The sequence below is a fragment of the Tympanuchus pallidicinctus genome, unplaced genomic scaffold (genome assembly GCF_026119805.1).
Source record: "Tympanuchus pallidicinctus isolate F22 unplaced genomic scaffold, pur_lepc_1.0 scaffold3, whole genome shotgun sequence".
In the NCBI taxonomy this organism is placed as follows: Eukaryota; Metazoa; Chordata; class Aves; order Galliformes; family Phasianidae; genus Tympanuchus; species Tympanuchus pallidicinctus.
The window spans coordinates 100,756,877-100,773,647 of record NW_026294747.1 but is presented as its reverse complement, the minus strand read 5'-3'; the positions used below and the strand labels follow the sequence as shown (position 1 = coordinate 100,773,647).

Genomic DNA, 16,771 nt, shown 5'->3' with positions numbered 1-16,771 from the left:
GCCTGAGGTCCTTATCTACTGCTGGTGCGGTCTAGATGTACTGCTTTGGTGCTTAGACCCGTATAATCTCTTCACCTCACAGTTCCAAAATGGCGGCAGTACAGGCCCGCCCGCCCGCCCTCAGCCCCGCGCAGGCGCGCTGCGGCCCGCCCCTTCCGCCGCGCCGCTTCCGCCCATTGATCGCAGCCGGTGGCGGCCGCTAGAGCTGCTGGGGCGCGGTCTGCTCGTCGGAGGCCCCGTTCCTCTCCGCTCGCGCTCGCGGCGCTCCCGCCGAGGGCTCTCCGCGCCCCCAGGGGCGGCCGCCGCTGCCCGCCGAAGGCCCCGCGGCCCCCGCGCCTTGCCGCCGGCGCTATGAAGCTCGTCAGGTGAGCGGATGGAGGCGGATCGCGGAGAGAGGCGGCGGGGAGCCCGCGCGCGCAGCCCGCCCTTTCCCCACCGTCGGGCCGCCCGGCCTAGCGGGGCCTCGGTGCCCCTGTGGGCTCTGCGGCGGGCGGCCGGGCCTGCAGAGCGGGGTGCCCGGGAAACCCCTCCGTGCGGCTGGGGGCGGAGCCGGGTAGAAGCGCCTTCACGCGGTACTGACTTCTAAAATGGCTTCTCCTTAGCGCGGCTCTGAGCCCATGGAGTCGCGGAGTATCCCGAGTTGGAAGGGATGCACGAGGGATGCACAACTCACAACTTTCAGGGCGCCCGAAACCCAAACCCTGTGTCTGAACGCCCAGCACTGCCTGAGCCCTGTGCCGCCTTCCTTGCCCCTGGCAGTAGGCGCCGTCTGAGGCTTTGGCTTTGCCGATGAGCTCCTTCAGTGGAATTGACGGCAGTTGGGAACGTTTGCCTTAGAGTGCAGCGTTCGGTGCATATCAGTTCTCTGTAGCAGCATGTGGTTGGATAGGGGTAAGGCTTAGTGTGATAATGAACACCCTATGCTTAATTCCTAGGTTTCTGATGAAGCTGAGTCACGAGACTGTGACCATCGAGCTGAAGAACGGGACACAGGTGCATGGCACCATCACAGGTATGGTGTGCCAGCAGCCCCACAGTCTGACCAGAACTGTGTGGGGTAAAGGAGACCAGTGCTGGCGCTGCTGGTGTAAGCGTGGTAACCTGAAATTATGGCAACAGCATGCAGGCACTGGTGAGGCAGCGTTAGTGCTGTATCAGAGGGCAGTGGGCATACAGCCTACGTGTTTGTAAGATGTTTCAGTACATCTTGGGGCTGGAACTTGAAGGTCCAATCAGATAATAGTAAATGATGAATGTGGTTATGGCTTTGAGATGGGCAAGATTTTAAATCTGCAAGCTTGAAAGTTGGTTTTGAGGAGGATGTTTTTACTCTGCTTAAGGTATGGAAACACACATTTCTACGTGCACACATTGGTTTCATTAAATTGGCTTCAGAACGTGTAGTTAAAGAGATCCAGGTCTCCTGCAGTAGCCTAAGGCCTGTCCTGCAAACAGGTCTGTGTGTGTCTGTGTAGGGAAATGCTCCTCTTATGCAGGTCTGCACAGTGACGGTACTCCTCCCTGAGCTGAAGGCTTTGAGAAAAGCCTTTTTAGCTGATTATTTGCTTCTCATGCACAGAAAAATGTGCAGATGTTGTTTGCTTTAGAAAGATTAGAGGCTGATAGTGTTCCAAGAATACTCATTCTAGAGTTGCTCAAAAGACATCAAGATGTGCAGTACTCAGTAAAGCAAAGCCTGTGATGTATGATGACTGTGCTCAGTCTTGTTGCTGGTCTCTATCTTTAAAAAAATACCCAAAAACCACCTAATAATAAAGATTTATTAAAAATAACATAACATGACAAAGTTGTATTGCAGGGGATTGCTTAGGTGCTCTTATTGGCCAGCAGCAATCTACTGAGATGTGGTAGGGTTAAAAGCGTGTCATTTTGCAGCCAGATCCATCAGCTTTGTTAGAACCTGTCTCTGATGGCAGCAGTCTGTGTGTCTCCTACCCTGGTGTTCTGGCTGCCTTTGTTGTTGAGCAAAGTCTCTCTCATGCTGTGCTAAGAACCTCTACGACCTTACAGTGTCATCTCTGGCTCTAAAATGACAGTCATCCCTGTACATGGGTGCACAAAGCATGTTTGCAGCTGCAGTGCCACCTGCAGTTGGTGCTTCTCATGCTGATATTAGGTGTATTTGATCAGAAAATATTGGTTGAACTTAACAAGGAAATGCAGTGGTTTTTTCCTACTCAAAAGTTTGTTTTCCTTCTTTTTAAAGGAGTAAAAAAGACAATTGTTATGCTTTTGTAATAAGTGGCAGTTTATTTGCTGTCCAGAGGAATCATTCTAAGCGTGCACAGTGTTGCTGTGACTAAGACCTAGGAACAGATCCCTACAGCTGGTAGCAAGTGGCTCTTCCATTGGAAATATATCAGTGAAGAGTTGAGGGCAGCAGCTGATAAATCAGCATAACTTAACAGAGAAAAAAAGATGTAGTTTCTCCTTCCAGTTAGGGGATTAATTAACGAATGGCACAGATCCAGAAGTGCGTGTTAGCAAAGTCTTGAAGCGTGTGCACAGTTAATAATAGCCAGAGAGGAGTCATCCAGTGTGTTTTCACTCTCTGAAATCGAACTTCTGCCATTTCAGGAGTGGATGTCAGTATGAATACTCATCTCAAGGCTGTGAAAATGACACTGAAGAACAGGGAGCCTGTACAGCTGGAGACGCTGAGCATTCGGGGGAATAACATCCGATACTTCATTCTGCCAGACAGTTTGCCCCTGGACACCTTGCTCGTGGATGTTGAACCAAAAGTCAAGTCCAAGAAAAGAGAAGCAGGTCAGTGCATGATTTCCCAATCTCTGCTTGTTTTGCCTTGTCTTTGTTTTCGTGCTCTCAGTCTGAAGGCGTATGATTGGAATATCTTAATTTCTGTACTGCTTTCATCTCTGAGGGTTTGTACTGAACTCACTCGCTCTGCCTTGCCTGCCTTCTTTATGTCTGTAGTTTCCTTTCATGAGAAGTTATTTATATGGCTTCTCATGCATCTGTTTCAACATGTAAATGTCTTCAAATGCAAGTAAATCTTAACCTGTCACGTTCTCAGAGGTAACACCAATGAGATGTACAGTTCCTGTTTTCAAAATGTCTGCTCAGCTTCCCTGGTTCTGTGGGTAACTTCATATTTAGCCTAATAAGAAAGTATAGAATAGCCTCAGGAGTGGTGCTGAACTGAAATCCCATGTGGAAGTGGATACAAATAATCTGCTGGAGATCTGAGTTGGAGGGGCTTCAGAATGCAGAAGGAGCTGAGGCTATGTTCCTTCTTTTCCTTAGAAGCCTAACCGAGTAGGGAATGCTTCTGTTTTTATTCTACGCCGCTAACAATATCCAGTAAACTCCAGGAAGTTTGTATATGTCCTCAGGCAGTAAAAGTTTTGCCCAACAGTGTTAATCAGTGTATCTTTCAAGAAATAAGTTAAAGGTAATTGTGCTCTGAAGTAACTGCTTGCCGTTTCTCCTGTAATTTATGCCTAAGTATACGGACCTGCAGTCTTTGATGCTTCAAAAATGCATCATAATTAATCTTCTTACATTAATAAAATGGAATAAGGAGCCCTTGGGTGTGTATATCATAGGCTAAAATGACGTTACCATCATCTGGACCGTAGAACCTCCAGCATTTCCTTCAGGCTGAATCATTCTGTGGTTCTGTCTTCCTTCTGTGTGTCACGACATGGCAGCACTGAGAAGCAGTGGGCTGGGAATCATGTCTGAAACTGGCACGGGCATTTCTGGAAACAGAATGGGCTGTCTGATGCTGGGTCCCTTTAGAAATGCTGCCTTTTAGTCTGCTGCAACCTGGGAGAAGGGGCTTGGAAATCTTAGAGCATGCTTTTCTTAAACATTGTACTTAATGAAATGGTGTGAGCTGTGGCAAAAAAAAAAAAAAGAAGAAAAAACACCTTTCTAGGGAGATGGGTAATAACTAAAATACTCTGTGCAGCAAAATGTTGCAATTTCTTTTTCTGATTCCTGAAGAACAAGGTTTTATCAAGCAGAGAAGAGAAATTGTCAGACTTCCCACAGTATTTGGAAGCAGTGATGTTTCAGCTCCTTGTTGTCTGCAGCCAAGTCAGAGACAGACAGTAGCCCATGGCAGCTGGGCACTGGAACACCTAACACAAAAGATGACAATGCTGTCTTAAGACATTCTGGGAATTAACAGGTTTAATATCTTACTTACTGCTTCCATGTGATGAGATGTTAGGTTGTTCGTGCTTGCAGCAGAATGTTCTGATATAAATTAAAGTATTCCAAGATCTCACTTGCTTTGTCTTTCCTGTTTTATTTGCTCAGTTGCTGGAAGAGGCCGTGGCCGAGGCCGCGGAAGAGGCCGGGGCCGCGGAAGAGGAAGAGGAGGCCCAAGACGATAACTTCTCACATGCAACATGTTACCAAATGCTGGGCGACTTTGGATTTTTTTTTGTACAGGTCTTGTTTATGGTATCCATTTTTAATAAACTGAAAAGTGAAACGGGTGTCTTTCCTTTGTTAGTTCAGTATGGGAAGGAGGCATGCATTTCTAGAGGCTGCTGCAGACTAAGCGTATCCTGTCGGTGTTGATTATGACTTTCAAGATTTCATCCATCCCTGAAGGCTGTGAAATGACCTCCTGCTCTTTGCCCCATAGAGATAGACTTGTGTTGATGCACTCTGAAAACGTTTGAAACAAAATCCCTCTTTTATAAGGCACTTGCCATCTTCTAATGGTTATGTAATCAAGGCACTGCATTTAGAACCTGTGTCCATGAGCGTGTCTCTTGTGTTCTTCATTGACCTCTTTGCAAGTTCATAGATAAAATTTTACTGATTTCTGCTACACGATGCTTAAAATTTAAGCATGGTACTTCTATAGAACATTAACACGAGCAAATGAAACAGTTCTGTGGAACTGCTGGACTGTTGCATCTCATGATTAAAATTAAAGTACACTTGGATATGACCTTTGTCAAAGCTAGTTGTATGGTATACTGGGTGTTGGTTGGCTCATAGGGCAGCTTATTAATTACAGGCACTTTGTTCAGTGCATCCCTAGCAAAATGTACAGCACAGGGCAGAACTGCGCACTGGAATTGGAAGTTTACTTCTGGAGACAACATCTTCTGCAGCTTGGATATAAACTGCGTTGCTGAACATGGATATAATACACGTGGTGAAGTGTTGGCTTTCTGAAGCGGTAGGGATGTGTGCCTGTACTTCAGTGCCGGAACGTGCCTGCTTGGTTGCTCCTGTTTCCAGATAGGCAGTGCTACAGCAGAGAGGGGAAGAATCGCCTAATAGATGGCATTGGTTAATTCGTGCTAGCTAGAGCGTTTGTGAGCTGCTGTTTTGCTTCTCCCCCTCTTACAGAGGCCATATTAAAGCTTCGTCTTGTTACAGGAGAGCTTGTTTTCTGAACCACTGAGGGACCTCCCAAGAGCACTTTTTGGTAAATATAGCACCAAGATACTCCAATCTCTAAGTAGCTGCTACAAGTAATGGTTGCTGCTGGCTTCCAGAAGTGCCCGGTCACTGGTGGTGCGGGTGAGGTCTTTCCCAATCCAGTTCTCTGTGTTCATGCAACAGTGGAGACTCTTTCCCTCTTCAGTCTCTTCCTTACGAAAGTTAGGAGTGCCCCCAGGGGTATGCACATGGTGGATGAGGCCACCAACAGCCCTATCACTGCCAGGGCATAGCTGGGGTAGTCCCTTGTCACCAGCTGCCCCTACAAGAGAGAGAAGCAGCGTTGGGTCTGGTTTGCTACATCCCAAATCAGTCTGGCCATGTGTTTATTTAAATGGGCCAGCAGAGAAGCAAAGGCACTGCTGCCCGAGGCGGAACTGCTCATGAGTATCCTCACCACTCTTCTTTGTCCTACCTCACAGCCTTAAAACTGCTAACGAGAACAGAGCTGCTGTAGCTGTTATGTGTGATTTTTGGCTTTGATTTGCTTCTCTTAATGAGGTGGCTCCATGTGGACATGTGCCTTCGTTCTGCTCCTGGGCCTGTGGGCTCACGCTGACACTCGGTCAGCAGGGCAGGCCCTCTGCAGGCTCCAAAAGTTCCTAATTTGTTTCTGGCTGCTAGGAACATTTCCACAGAAGGTTATGAGCCAATTGCTTACCCAGTAGTCATTCCTTTGGAATAAATACACAGTTAAGCATTCTTGAAATGTGTTTTGGCCGTGAAGAAAAACGTTTATGCCAATCTTGAAAGCTTTTAGCTTGTGAAAGCCAGCAGCAGCTTTGTTCAGTTAAACTATCTTTTTATTATTATTATTATTGTATTTAATGTGTATTTTTTAAGTTGATATTCTGGTCTTGAGGGAATTAATGGAAGTGTTTTTGTTTGTTTGTTTCAAAACAAAGCAATTGTGTTACCTGTGTGCTATCCCACGCTTGGTACTGAAGGGTTCCTGTGAGGATATAGTCCGTGAGGTAAAATATAAACAGGCTTATAATGAGCAAAGGGCTAGCAAAAGCCCACATTGTTTTCCAGTACCAGTTTAGCTTGCGTCCAATCATCGTGTGAAGATCTTTCTCAAATCTGTGTTTAAAAACAGAAACAAAAACACAACACATTCCTGCGTAGTTCAATCCACACCCTCATCCGTGTCACTTCAGAAGCACCTACAGAAGAAAATGCGAGCAGAGGGAGTGGAGAGCACACTTGGCCAGGAGGGGTAATGAGCAAAGAACTGTTGCCTGAAAAACTGCTTCATGCGGCTTAGAGAGTGAGGTTGGAATGAAGGGGCCCCATCACCTTGCTGGGCGCAGAACTTAGCAGGAAAAAAGCAGCCCTAGGTGGTGTTTCTAGTGCTGGCCTGCAGCCATTGCACCTGGCTCAGGCTATGAGAAAAAAGGAGGTGTTGAGCTGTTACCTTCTTAGCCCGTAGATGTAGCACACAGCAATGGTTTCTACCAGCACAATGAGCAGCAGCGAGAGGGTGGCTGCGTAGTCATTGAATATGTCAAACCAGTAGTTCCCAGCCTCCATGGTGAATATGAGGCCGATGATGCAGTTGATGAAACACACAAAACCTGTGTGGATAAAACAGAGACCCTGCCCTCGTACCTGGAAATCAAACCACGTGAGGGGGTATTTATCATGGGCGTGCCTGCTGCTGCAGGGGCTGGAGAAAGCCTGAATGACTTCCTATATATATCAGGCCTGTATTTCAGTACTTAGCAACATGGCAGCACAAAAGGCATGAACACCATCCCTGGAGGTGTTTAAGATGAGGTTGCATGAGGCCCTGGGCAGCCTGGTCTAGTATCAGAGCTGGAGGTTGGTGGCCCTGCCTGTGACAGGGGGGCTGGAACTAGATCCTTGATGTCTCTTCCAACCCAAGCCGTTCGGTGGTTCTTTGCTCTTGATACAGATCTCAAAGTGCCATGGGTTGCAAAAGAGAGGCAAGTTTTTGCCCTCTGACAAAGGTATGGCCCATGTGCGTGTTTGTAAATGCCCTGCTGTATCCTTTATTTGCCAATCTACTGCACAGTTGCAGCACACCCTCACCACTGAGTGAGGAAAACTGGGTGCTAGTCATGGCCTTGGCAAGCCCCTTGTTCCTGCTGGGCTCTTCAGCTGTGAGCTACTGCAGCTTCTGGGCATGGTGTGTATTACTGAGCTATTTGCACTCATCCCTCTTCTCTGCCTGATGAAAACATGGATTTTAAATGCTTCCCCCCGCACTCTTTTGTCTGTGTGGAGCACTCCTAATTCTGGTTGACAGTTAACAGTGGTAAAACAGTTCTTAAATCTGATGCTTGATTGGGAGCATCTACTGCTTTTGACCACTGTTTCACATCTAGGGATGCTGGTGACGAATGCAAAACTGCTGAGCCACTTGCTACACATCTCCTGGCCTTTCTCCTGGCCCTTTGAGCAATGCAATCATGCAGCATGTGTGGGACAGCCAGCGAACCAGGCCTAGCCAACATGGGTTCACAAGAGGCAGGTCTTGCCTGACACCAGCCTCATCTCCTTCTATGACTGGATGACCATTGGTTGAGGAAGAGCTGTGGATGTAATTTACCTAAATTTTAGTACAGGCTGTAACTGTCCTCAGCATTCTCCTGCAGAAGCTGGCAGCCCAGCTGGATGCTGGTGAGTGGAGTTAAATCCAGCCGGTGACACAATGAGCGGTGTTCTCCAATGGTCAGTACTGGGGCTGGACTGATTTAATATCTTTATTGATTATCTGGATGAGGGGATTGAGTGCATCCTTAGTAAGTTTGCAGATGACACCAAGTTGGGAGGAAGTGTTGATCTCTCTGAGGGTAGAAAGGCCCTATAGAGGGGTCTGGACAGAATGGATCAATAGGCTGAAGCCAAATGCATGAGCTTCAGCAAGACCAAGTGCTTGGTCCTGCACTTGGATTCCAGTTGGATATTAGGAAAAGTCTCTTCAGAGAGCAGTGAGCAGTGGCACAGGCTGCCCAGGGAGCTGGTTGTCACATCCCTGGAGGTGTTCAAGAACCGTGTGGATGTGGCACTGAGGGACATGGTTAATGGGCATGGAGATGATGGGTTGACAGTTGGACTTGATCTTAGAGGTCTATTCCAACCTTAACAATTCTGTGATTCCACGCCTTTCTCTTCTCGAGGACAGAGGGATGCTGAGGGACACCATGCTATGCATGCCTGCTCTCCCTGTGTGGCCAAGGGTACCGCACTGCAGGCACTTACCAGAGATCACTTCCTTAGAGAAGCGTGAGGTGATGGCCTTGCTGTCAGTCAGGGGCGTAAGGATGGCGGCGATGTTGCCCAGCATGCTGCCAATGCCCAGCATGAGCAGCATGGCAAAGTAGAGCACAGAGTACAGCTGAGACACCTCCATGTTTTTGATGGCTTCTGAGTAGACAATGAATGCCAGCCCAGTTCCTTGGACAGCCTGCCAACAGGAAGGAGACAGTGAGTGAGTTGGGGGCTTGGCTACCTATAAGCTTATGGTAAGGAATAATTTCACTGGGGAGGGAAGTCAAATTCCTTGTAGTGCCTTTCAATTTGACACTCCAGGGATGCAGAATGTGCCAAGCAAGGGGGGACTGAAGCCCAGACAAAATGCAAAGCAGCCCCTTTGGAAAGCTGAATGGAGGAAAAGGACCAGGAACTGTTAGTGGACAGCTGGCTGCACATGAGCCAGCAGTGTACCTCTGAAAGAGAGGTCTCTCAGGGGAGACCTAATCACTCTCTACAGCTGCCTGAAAGGAGGCTGTGGTGAGGTGGGGATTAGCCTCTTCTCCCAGGTAACAGCAATAGGATGAGAGGGAATGTCCTCAAGTTGCACCAAGGGAGGCTCTGGTTGGATATTACAAAACATTTCTTCTAAGGGAGGTGATGCAGTCACTGTCCCTGGAGGTCTTCAAGAACCATGGGGATGTGGCACTGAGGGATGTGGTCAGTGGACATGGTGGGGGTGGGTTGGTGGTTGTGCTAGGTGGTCTGAGAGGTCTTTTTCAGCCTTAATTATTCTGTGATTCTTACCGTGTCTAACTCAGCTTCTAAGCTGCAGTTTTTCAGCTGGGGCGACAACTGGGCATACTCCTGTGGGTGGGCAGCCATGAGGTAGTCCTTCATCTCACTAAGGTTGTCTGCTGTCAAGGAGCCTTCCTCCAGATCGAAAGTATTCATCAGCAGCAGGATCACCCTGTGGTGGATGGCATAGATTTAGTGCCCATTGCAGGTGGAGATGGAGCTGCCAGGGCCAAGTGAGGGAAGGAGGTTGGGGAGTGCTGCCTGGGGACAGCCCAGTCCAAACAGCATCATCACCTTTACTAGAGCAGTCCTAGACCTGGTGCTGCATGCTGTTGTTCACCTCCTCTTTAATTTGCAAGGAATAGCTTCTGGTGGCAAAGAAGTAAACAAAATACCCAGCTCTTACTTGTTTATGCAGCTTTCATAGTTAAATGTCGCCTTGAAGCCATAGATGGAGAAAGTCACGATGCTGGCGAATATGGACGTGGTGCTGTTGATGAGGGAGACGATGATGGCGTGCCGCTCACAGTTGTTGCTTGGGTCATTGTAGCTGGCAAAGGCAATGAGGCTGCCAAAGCCCAGACCCAGTGAGAAGAAGATCTGTGTGGCGGCGCTGATCCACGTTTTGGGGTTTGACAGCTGCTCCAGCTGCAAAACCAGACAGGAGGATGGGGCTGTGAGGCTGCACACTGTACCGCCTCTTGGAGACTGCAGGGACGGGGACCGGGACAGCGACCTTGATGAAGTTACGCCCACACCCAGGAGTGAAGGGAACTGGCTTGGGTCCCTTTGCACACCCCTTTTAACTCAGGGCCGTAGTTCTAGCAGGTTTACTGCACAGTTTGGAAGCAGTACACTGCAAGTGGCGTTAGAGGGCATCCTTCTCTGCAGGAAAGCAAAGAGGAGTGGGCGATGTGGTAGGGAAGCCGCCAGCAGCTCACTGCTGGGGACTTTGAGACATCTCACCAGGGCTACCAATGGAAAAACTCTGTGAAGAAGAAAGGCAGCATTGCCACCTTTTGAAAACTTACACATTCAGTCACCAATAACATTTAGCTAAAAGTTCAGTGCTGTTTTTCCATACCTTTGGAGTAAACATGTATATCAACCCGTTGACAGCTCCGTGAAGTGTCAGTCCTCTGATGAGGTATATGATGAGAACACAGTATGGCAAGGAGGCTGTGACATAGACGACCTATGGGAAGGAAGGGGAACATCTCAGTAGTGCACATGAAGAACTGCTATTATTGTATTTGTTATCTGTACTGCCCTCTTTCTTGCACTGAGGCACCCCTTCCATTGCTATGCATTGTCAGTACATCTTTGCTATTTTATTGGGGTCATTTTTGCCCACAAACCCGCAAGTTTCAGAGGTTACTCTTAGTCAGCAGTCTCTTGGGCTTCTGTGCTTTTCTAATGCGATTTGTGGATTACAGCACTCAGCCCTGTTCTTAGTGAAGGCTCTTAGGACATTTCTTTCCTCCCCCTCCTCCTAACTTTTGCTGCAGATAAAAAGAAAGCAAAAAGACCAAGTAGACCTCTTTTTCTCTTTTTCTCTTGCAAAGCCTGAGGAATGCGACTAAGATGATCAGGGGGCTGGAGCACCTCCCCTATGAGGACAGGCTGAGGGAGTTGGGCTTGTTCAGCCTGGAGAAGAGAAGGCTGCGGGGTGACCTCATTGCAGCCTATCAATACCTGAAGGGAACCTACACCCAGGAGGGGAGTAAACTCTTCAGAAGGGCTGACAACAGCAGGACTAGGGGAAATGGATCCAAGTTGAAGGAGGGAAGATTTAGGTTGGATGTTAGGGGGAAGTTCTTTACAAGGAGAGTAGTTAGGCCCTGGAACGGGCTGCCCAGGGAGGTTGTGGATGCCCCATCCTTGGACGTGTTCAAGGCCAGGTTGGACGGGGTCCTGGGCAACCTGATCTGAATGTGTACGTTTGGTGGCCCTGCTAGGCAGGGGGGTTGGAGCTACATGATCCTTGAGGTCCCTTCCAACCCGGGTGATTCTGTGATTCTGTGATTCTGTGAATAGGTGTCTCCTGCCACCATCAGTACCACCAGGGGTGGTGCCTGCCCCTTACCTTGCCTGTGGACGCGGTGCCACGGAGGATGCAGAGGTAGACCACCAGCCAGGCCAGTGTCAGGCACAGTGCCTGCTCCCACTGCAGGTTCCCGCTGGTCTCAAGTGAGGGGGAGATGTTCAGGGTCTGTCGGTACCAGAAGTACTGGGTGGAAGATGTCTTCTCGCACTCCTCCTCGTACCCCGTGCGGTTGCTGTTCAAGGGGCAGGTGGCCCATGGCAGTGGGTCCTGGAATGGAGAGAGGACAGCAGTGGAAACAGAAGTTAGGGAAGCTTTTCCCTTGGGGGTGCCTGTCCCCATGTTGTACCACCCGGCCCTGTGCTGACACCATCCCTTGGTAGCGAGGCCTCACTCTCCAAGGGCTGAACCTCTCCTCTGGAGATGGCCGTCTCTCTCCCAGGGAGGACTGAGCCTCTCTGATCATCTTTCCTGAAGAAAACCCCATCTCCAAGGATGACTTTCTCCCCAGGGACCGACCCTCTCCCCCGTGACCAACCTCTCTGACCATCTCTGCTGGAGCCAAGCATATCTCCTAGCTCTGAGCTAGGAGGACTGAACTCCTGCCCTGGAGCACGTGACGTGGACTATCCCAGGGCCGAGCAGTGTCCATCCAGTACCAGTGCAAAGCCCTTGGGGTCCTCCATGGGGCTAAGCCACACCACCAGCACCCACTTACCTGGAAGGAGTGGAAGAGGTACCAGAAAGCCCAGGCATTAATCACGTTGTAGTACATGGAGAGGAAGAAGGAGACGACCACACTGGCAACGCCTGCAGGTGGGAGAGAGTGTGTGGTCAGTGGTGAAGCCCAGAAGCCAGTCATGGCAAGATGGCCGCCTCCTGTCAGGGCTGGCCTGATCTGAGCTCTATGCTTCAGTCACTCTGGAGAGTGAACAATCAATTTACTGTTACAACAAAACATGCATGTAAGCAAGCTCACTTGGGCCATGGGGGTGATATAATGTCTTAATAAAGTTGGAAGACCTGAGCTCTGATAAACACAAAGCTGTAGTGAGGAAGCCAAAGCCCCATCCTGCTGCTCTGTGGGGCTGATGCTCAGCATGGGCAGCCTGGGGCTGAGTTTGGCTCTGATCTTCGGGCTGCCACCATTCTGGCAGCCTGCCCCAGGGCAGCGGGGCTCAGGCCTCTGTGCCCGAGCAAGGTTCAGCACCAGTGCTAGGAAAGGGAGGAGGAAAATGCCCCCAGCCTGCTGGAAACCCATCTCCTGTCTGCTTTCATCTATGAAGGACAAATTATCTGTGTTCCTTAGGTACTTAAAAAAAAAAAAAAAAGCAACAAAACAAAGGATGGAAATAGAGGACATACCAACCCCACAGAGGTAGGGGCTTATTATTTTCCAGGCTCCGATGCTCCCCTTGCGCATGCGCTGCCCCACTGCCAGCTCCAGGTAGAGCAGCGGCATCCCCTCCACGATCAGCATGATGACGTATGGGATCAAAAAGCCACCTGCAAAGGAAAACAGGTGGTGTCCAGCATACCACCAGCCTGTAAATACCGCACTGCCCTCTCAGCAGCCAAGTTGCCCTAGTGGTGGTGGCTGGCTGGCTCCTGTCCCAGCACCTCATTTGTTCAGGAGCACGACACAGCCTGAGGGACATCTCTTGGGGTTTCAGCAGGTGTCCTGGCCAGGACCAGGAATTTTCCATGGGCATTTGGCAGGGCTGGGATTTCTGTTGTTCAACTGTGGGTCATCAACGGCTGGAGCAATGTGCAGAGCTGTTAACAGGTAACAACATGCTACGCTGACCTCTGAATGTGCTAAGACAAATGAAGGCAAGTAGAAGAGAGCTCTACATGCAGCATTCTGTGATAGGGAGCAAAGCAACAGCAATAACCACATAGAATGGAAATTTTAAGTAATGTATTGAAGCCTGGCAAGAAGGAGGGAAGAAGGTGAGGGGCAGGATGCCCATCAGCTTGAATTTCTGGTGGGAAGACAAAATCCTTCCCCTTCACTTCAAGAAAGAGCTGCTGACTGAGTCAAACCCTGGATTTCTTCCTGAAGCCTTTCCTGGTTCTCTTTTTACAGCGTGCCAAAAAATTTACGTAAATATCTCTTATGTAGGATTTAATCTGTGGCATTAACATTCTTCACGATGGGCTTGGTGCAGTGGCACAGAAGAATGGGCTCCGGCAGTGGCCGAGGCAAAGGACTGGAAGTAAACACTGAGCAATAATCCGGTTTATTCTCGGAATTAATGTCCTACTGCCCAGCTCTGTCTTTGCTAACAAGGCCTTTGTTAGCCTGTTAGGTAACTTCCTATGCCACAAGGGAGGCAATCGATCTGTTGGGCCGGACAGGGCAGGCCGTGCTCCCTGCAAAGAGGAGGCCAAGGGGCAGCTGCCAGCATCCCTGGGTGCCTGGCATACCCAGCGCTTGAATTCCTGCAGCACTGCTTTGTTTGGTGTGAGTCTTGTGGCCCCCTGGAAGGGCACTCAATGCTTCTAAGAGGGCACTGAAAGTAATTAGGAGAAGCAAAGCCCGCTGTCAGGAGTTTTGGACAAACAATGAGGAGAACTGCTGCTCCCCTGGAAAATTTAATCAGGAGGACAGAACTAGTGGAGAAACTGCTCTTAGAAAAACATGCTTGTCAGAAAACACTTGATTTTATTTACTCTTTTTCTATGGTTGATCAATGTTCCAGTTTGGGTTACATGTCAAAGAATTTTTGCCATCTACTATACTATTGACATAAGGACAAACCACAGAACCTCCTCGTCAGTGTTTGAGTTCTGCTGTCTGTCAGGGTGTCTGCCAAGATGAGCTGTTGGAGCACTCATCACGTGCAGTTTAATTGCATACAGGCACCTGAGTGTTGTGCCAGAACTCAGTGTTGGACATGAAGCCTTTACTCTCCAAAAGCCTTGAAGCCCTTGAAGCCCTTCCCAGAATCCAGCCCTTCCATCACTTCTGATCTCAGAAATCACAGAATCATAGAATAGCCTGGGTTGAAAAGGACCTCAATGATCATCTAGTTTCAATGCCCCTGCTGTGTTCAGGGTCGCCAACCAATGGTTAAAAAAGCTTCAGACAACAGCAGCATTTTGCTTCTGCTGTAGTTTTGTCCATTGCATTATCTGAGTTTTTCTGACCCAATCCCTCAGGGCAGCTCTGATGTGGTCCTGGCACAGAGCTGGCTTCTCAACAGCCAGCATGAACCAAATTCCACCACCTCTGCATTTGAAAGCAAGCCATGAGTCAACGTTCATTGCACAAAATGAATAAGAACTGAAACACCTGTGTGTTTCTTTCCTGAAAGGAACAGGTCAGAAGCAGACCAGCAGTAAATAAGGCAGATATTGGTCATGTTGCTTAATGCATGTGCAAGATAGGTCCAATGCTCTGACAACGGATACAGCTTGGGAAATACTATAAAACTGGGATGGCTTATGAAAACAGACAGTTTCTGCACAGGTAGTTCTTCAGTAAATGCCAGTAAACCAGAGGTAGTTATACACTAAAAGAGATTGTTAGTGGTTTTTTTCAGTTAACTAATTAAATGACTTTCAATTTCTAAGGAACAACATCCATGGCTGCTATACGATTTGGATATCATCTTTCTCCTGTTTGGACCTGGGAGAGGGACGGACTTTCAAAGATGGTGAGTGGGCATTTTTGAGCCCATTTATTCCCTATTTTCAAAGTTTCCTGTGAGGCATTAGCACAGGAGCTCCTGCTGATTGAGGATTTTCATCCAAATTCAAGGCAGCTTTGCAGACAACTTATCACCTCCCGGAGTAAGGTTTGTATAAAGGACAACACATTAATGACAGCTCCTTGATATGTTACAACAGATCCTTCAATCAACTCAGTGTGAACATCTTCCTACCTCTTACTTGATCCAGCTACTTCTCAGAGAAATTGTGAGGCTCTGAGCTCATTTCTGGTGCCTTCAGAGTGGCTCGAGGGGGCAGGAAAGCAATACATAAACATCCTACGGACCCACAGTTCTCACTGTGCTTTTACAAAACGTGGGGCTTCCCACTGTTCCACAGTACTTCTGAGAAGTGAGTGCTGTGTGGGAGCAGCGGTCAGGTGAACATCTTATGCTAAAGAACACATAAAACAAAGCAGACAAAGTCTGAGCCAGCTGTATGTTGTGCCCTTCTTGCACATCACAAGGAACTTTCCTCCTGAAACACGCAGAAGAAAAACCTGACCTCCTGCTCTGCTCCGGACCCTGGTGGGGTCAGCAAGGACAAAACGCCTCTGGAGCTCATCATCACACTTCCAGAGGCAGAAAGTGAGAAATGCAAACTGCACTTACCTCCACCGTACATCTGACACAAATATGGGAACCTCCAGACATTCCCCAGCCCCACGGCATAAGAGATGCAGGCGAAAACAAACTGCAAGGGGTTGTCCCACAGCGGCCGGGCCTTCTCCATGTCCTGCAGGTGGGCAGCCGTCCTGTTGCTGCTGCCGGCCCACAGGTGCTCTGCCAGCCATGCGCCGCCTCCACACCAGCCTGGCTGTGAGGGGAGGGCAAGGCAGAGGCATGCTTGCCAATTCCTATCAAGCTTTTTAATTACTAATCTTATTAACAGGCACATACTGAAGTAGGAATGCTGGTAAATAGATTATAGACACACACACAGCACTATAAAATTGATACTTGGGGTGAATAGCTGCCTGGGCTTTGAAGGGCATTTCTGGGAAGGAGGCGAGCCCAGGGATTTTCATTGCTCACGTGCTGACTTGACAGTGGAAGGGAGCAACGGTTGGGTTGCAGCTTGGTTTGGGACAGTGAAAAAGGCTTCTCCACATGGCTGCCTTCTCTGTGTGTGATGTCTGTGTGCCCGGATCCACATGGGGAAGATGTTTCTGCACCATCAGGGCTGGTTGCAGTGACTGTCAGAGCTGGCTGTTACTTAAAAGTGCCCGTTGTCCTCAGGAGGTCATTGGGCATCTGGAAGCAGCCCCAGATGTGTCCTTGCCACCCAGGCAGGTCTCCAGCCTTTAGTCCAGCACTCGGTTGAGCCACAGCCCAGGCTCTTCTCCCTTCACGCCCAAACCCCTCTGCTGCAGATGAATGTTTCCAAGGGGCTGTTAATTTAAAGCAGTTTTTTAAGCAGACAGAGAGAGGCCACTGGGAAAATGTGGCCCACTGTGGAGGCAGAAGGCCCGAAGAGGTCCCTGGGCTGCCAGAAGGTGCACTGAAGTGCCAGGCCTGGAGGTGAACCCTGTGTGCT

General features: G+C 49.0%; 2 protein-coding genes across 2 annotated transcripts; one reads left to right on the top strand and one right to left on the bottom strand.

Moving 5' to 3' along the window:
• The first annotated feature begins 164 nt into the window (after positions 1-164).
• SNRPD1 (small nuclear ribonucleoprotein D1 polypeptide) lies at positions 165-4,489 on the top strand. Its single transcript, XM_052694215.1, has 4 exons — positions 165-365; positions 936-1,012; positions 2,599-2,790; positions 4,312-4,489. The coding sequence occupies exons 1-4, from the start codon at positions 352-354 to the stop codon at positions 4,386-4,388; spliced, it is 360 nt and encodes a 119-aa protein (XP_052550175.1). The 5' UTR covers positions 165-351; the 3' UTR covers positions 4,389-4,489.
• Positions 4,490-4,602: 113 nt separating this feature from the next.
• On the bottom strand, positions 4,603-16,040 carry SLC6A20 (solute carrier family 6 member 20). The gene is made up of 11 exons (XM_052694213.1): positions 15,847-16,040; positions 12,884-13,024; positions 12,237-12,328; positions 11,561-11,788; positions 10,559-10,669; positions 9,881-10,122; positions 9,484-9,646; positions 8,686-8,890; positions 6,875-7,034; positions 6,375-6,540; positions 4,603-5,719 (listed from the first exon to the last, which is right to left on the bottom strand). The coding sequence occupies exons 1-11, from the start codon at positions 15,965-15,967 to the stop codon at positions 5,570-5,572; spliced, it is 1,779 nt and encodes a 592-aa protein (XP_052550173.1). The 5' UTR covers positions 15,968-16,040; the 3' UTR covers positions 4,603-5,569.
• Between the last annotated feature and the right edge of the window lie 731 nt (positions 16,041-16,771).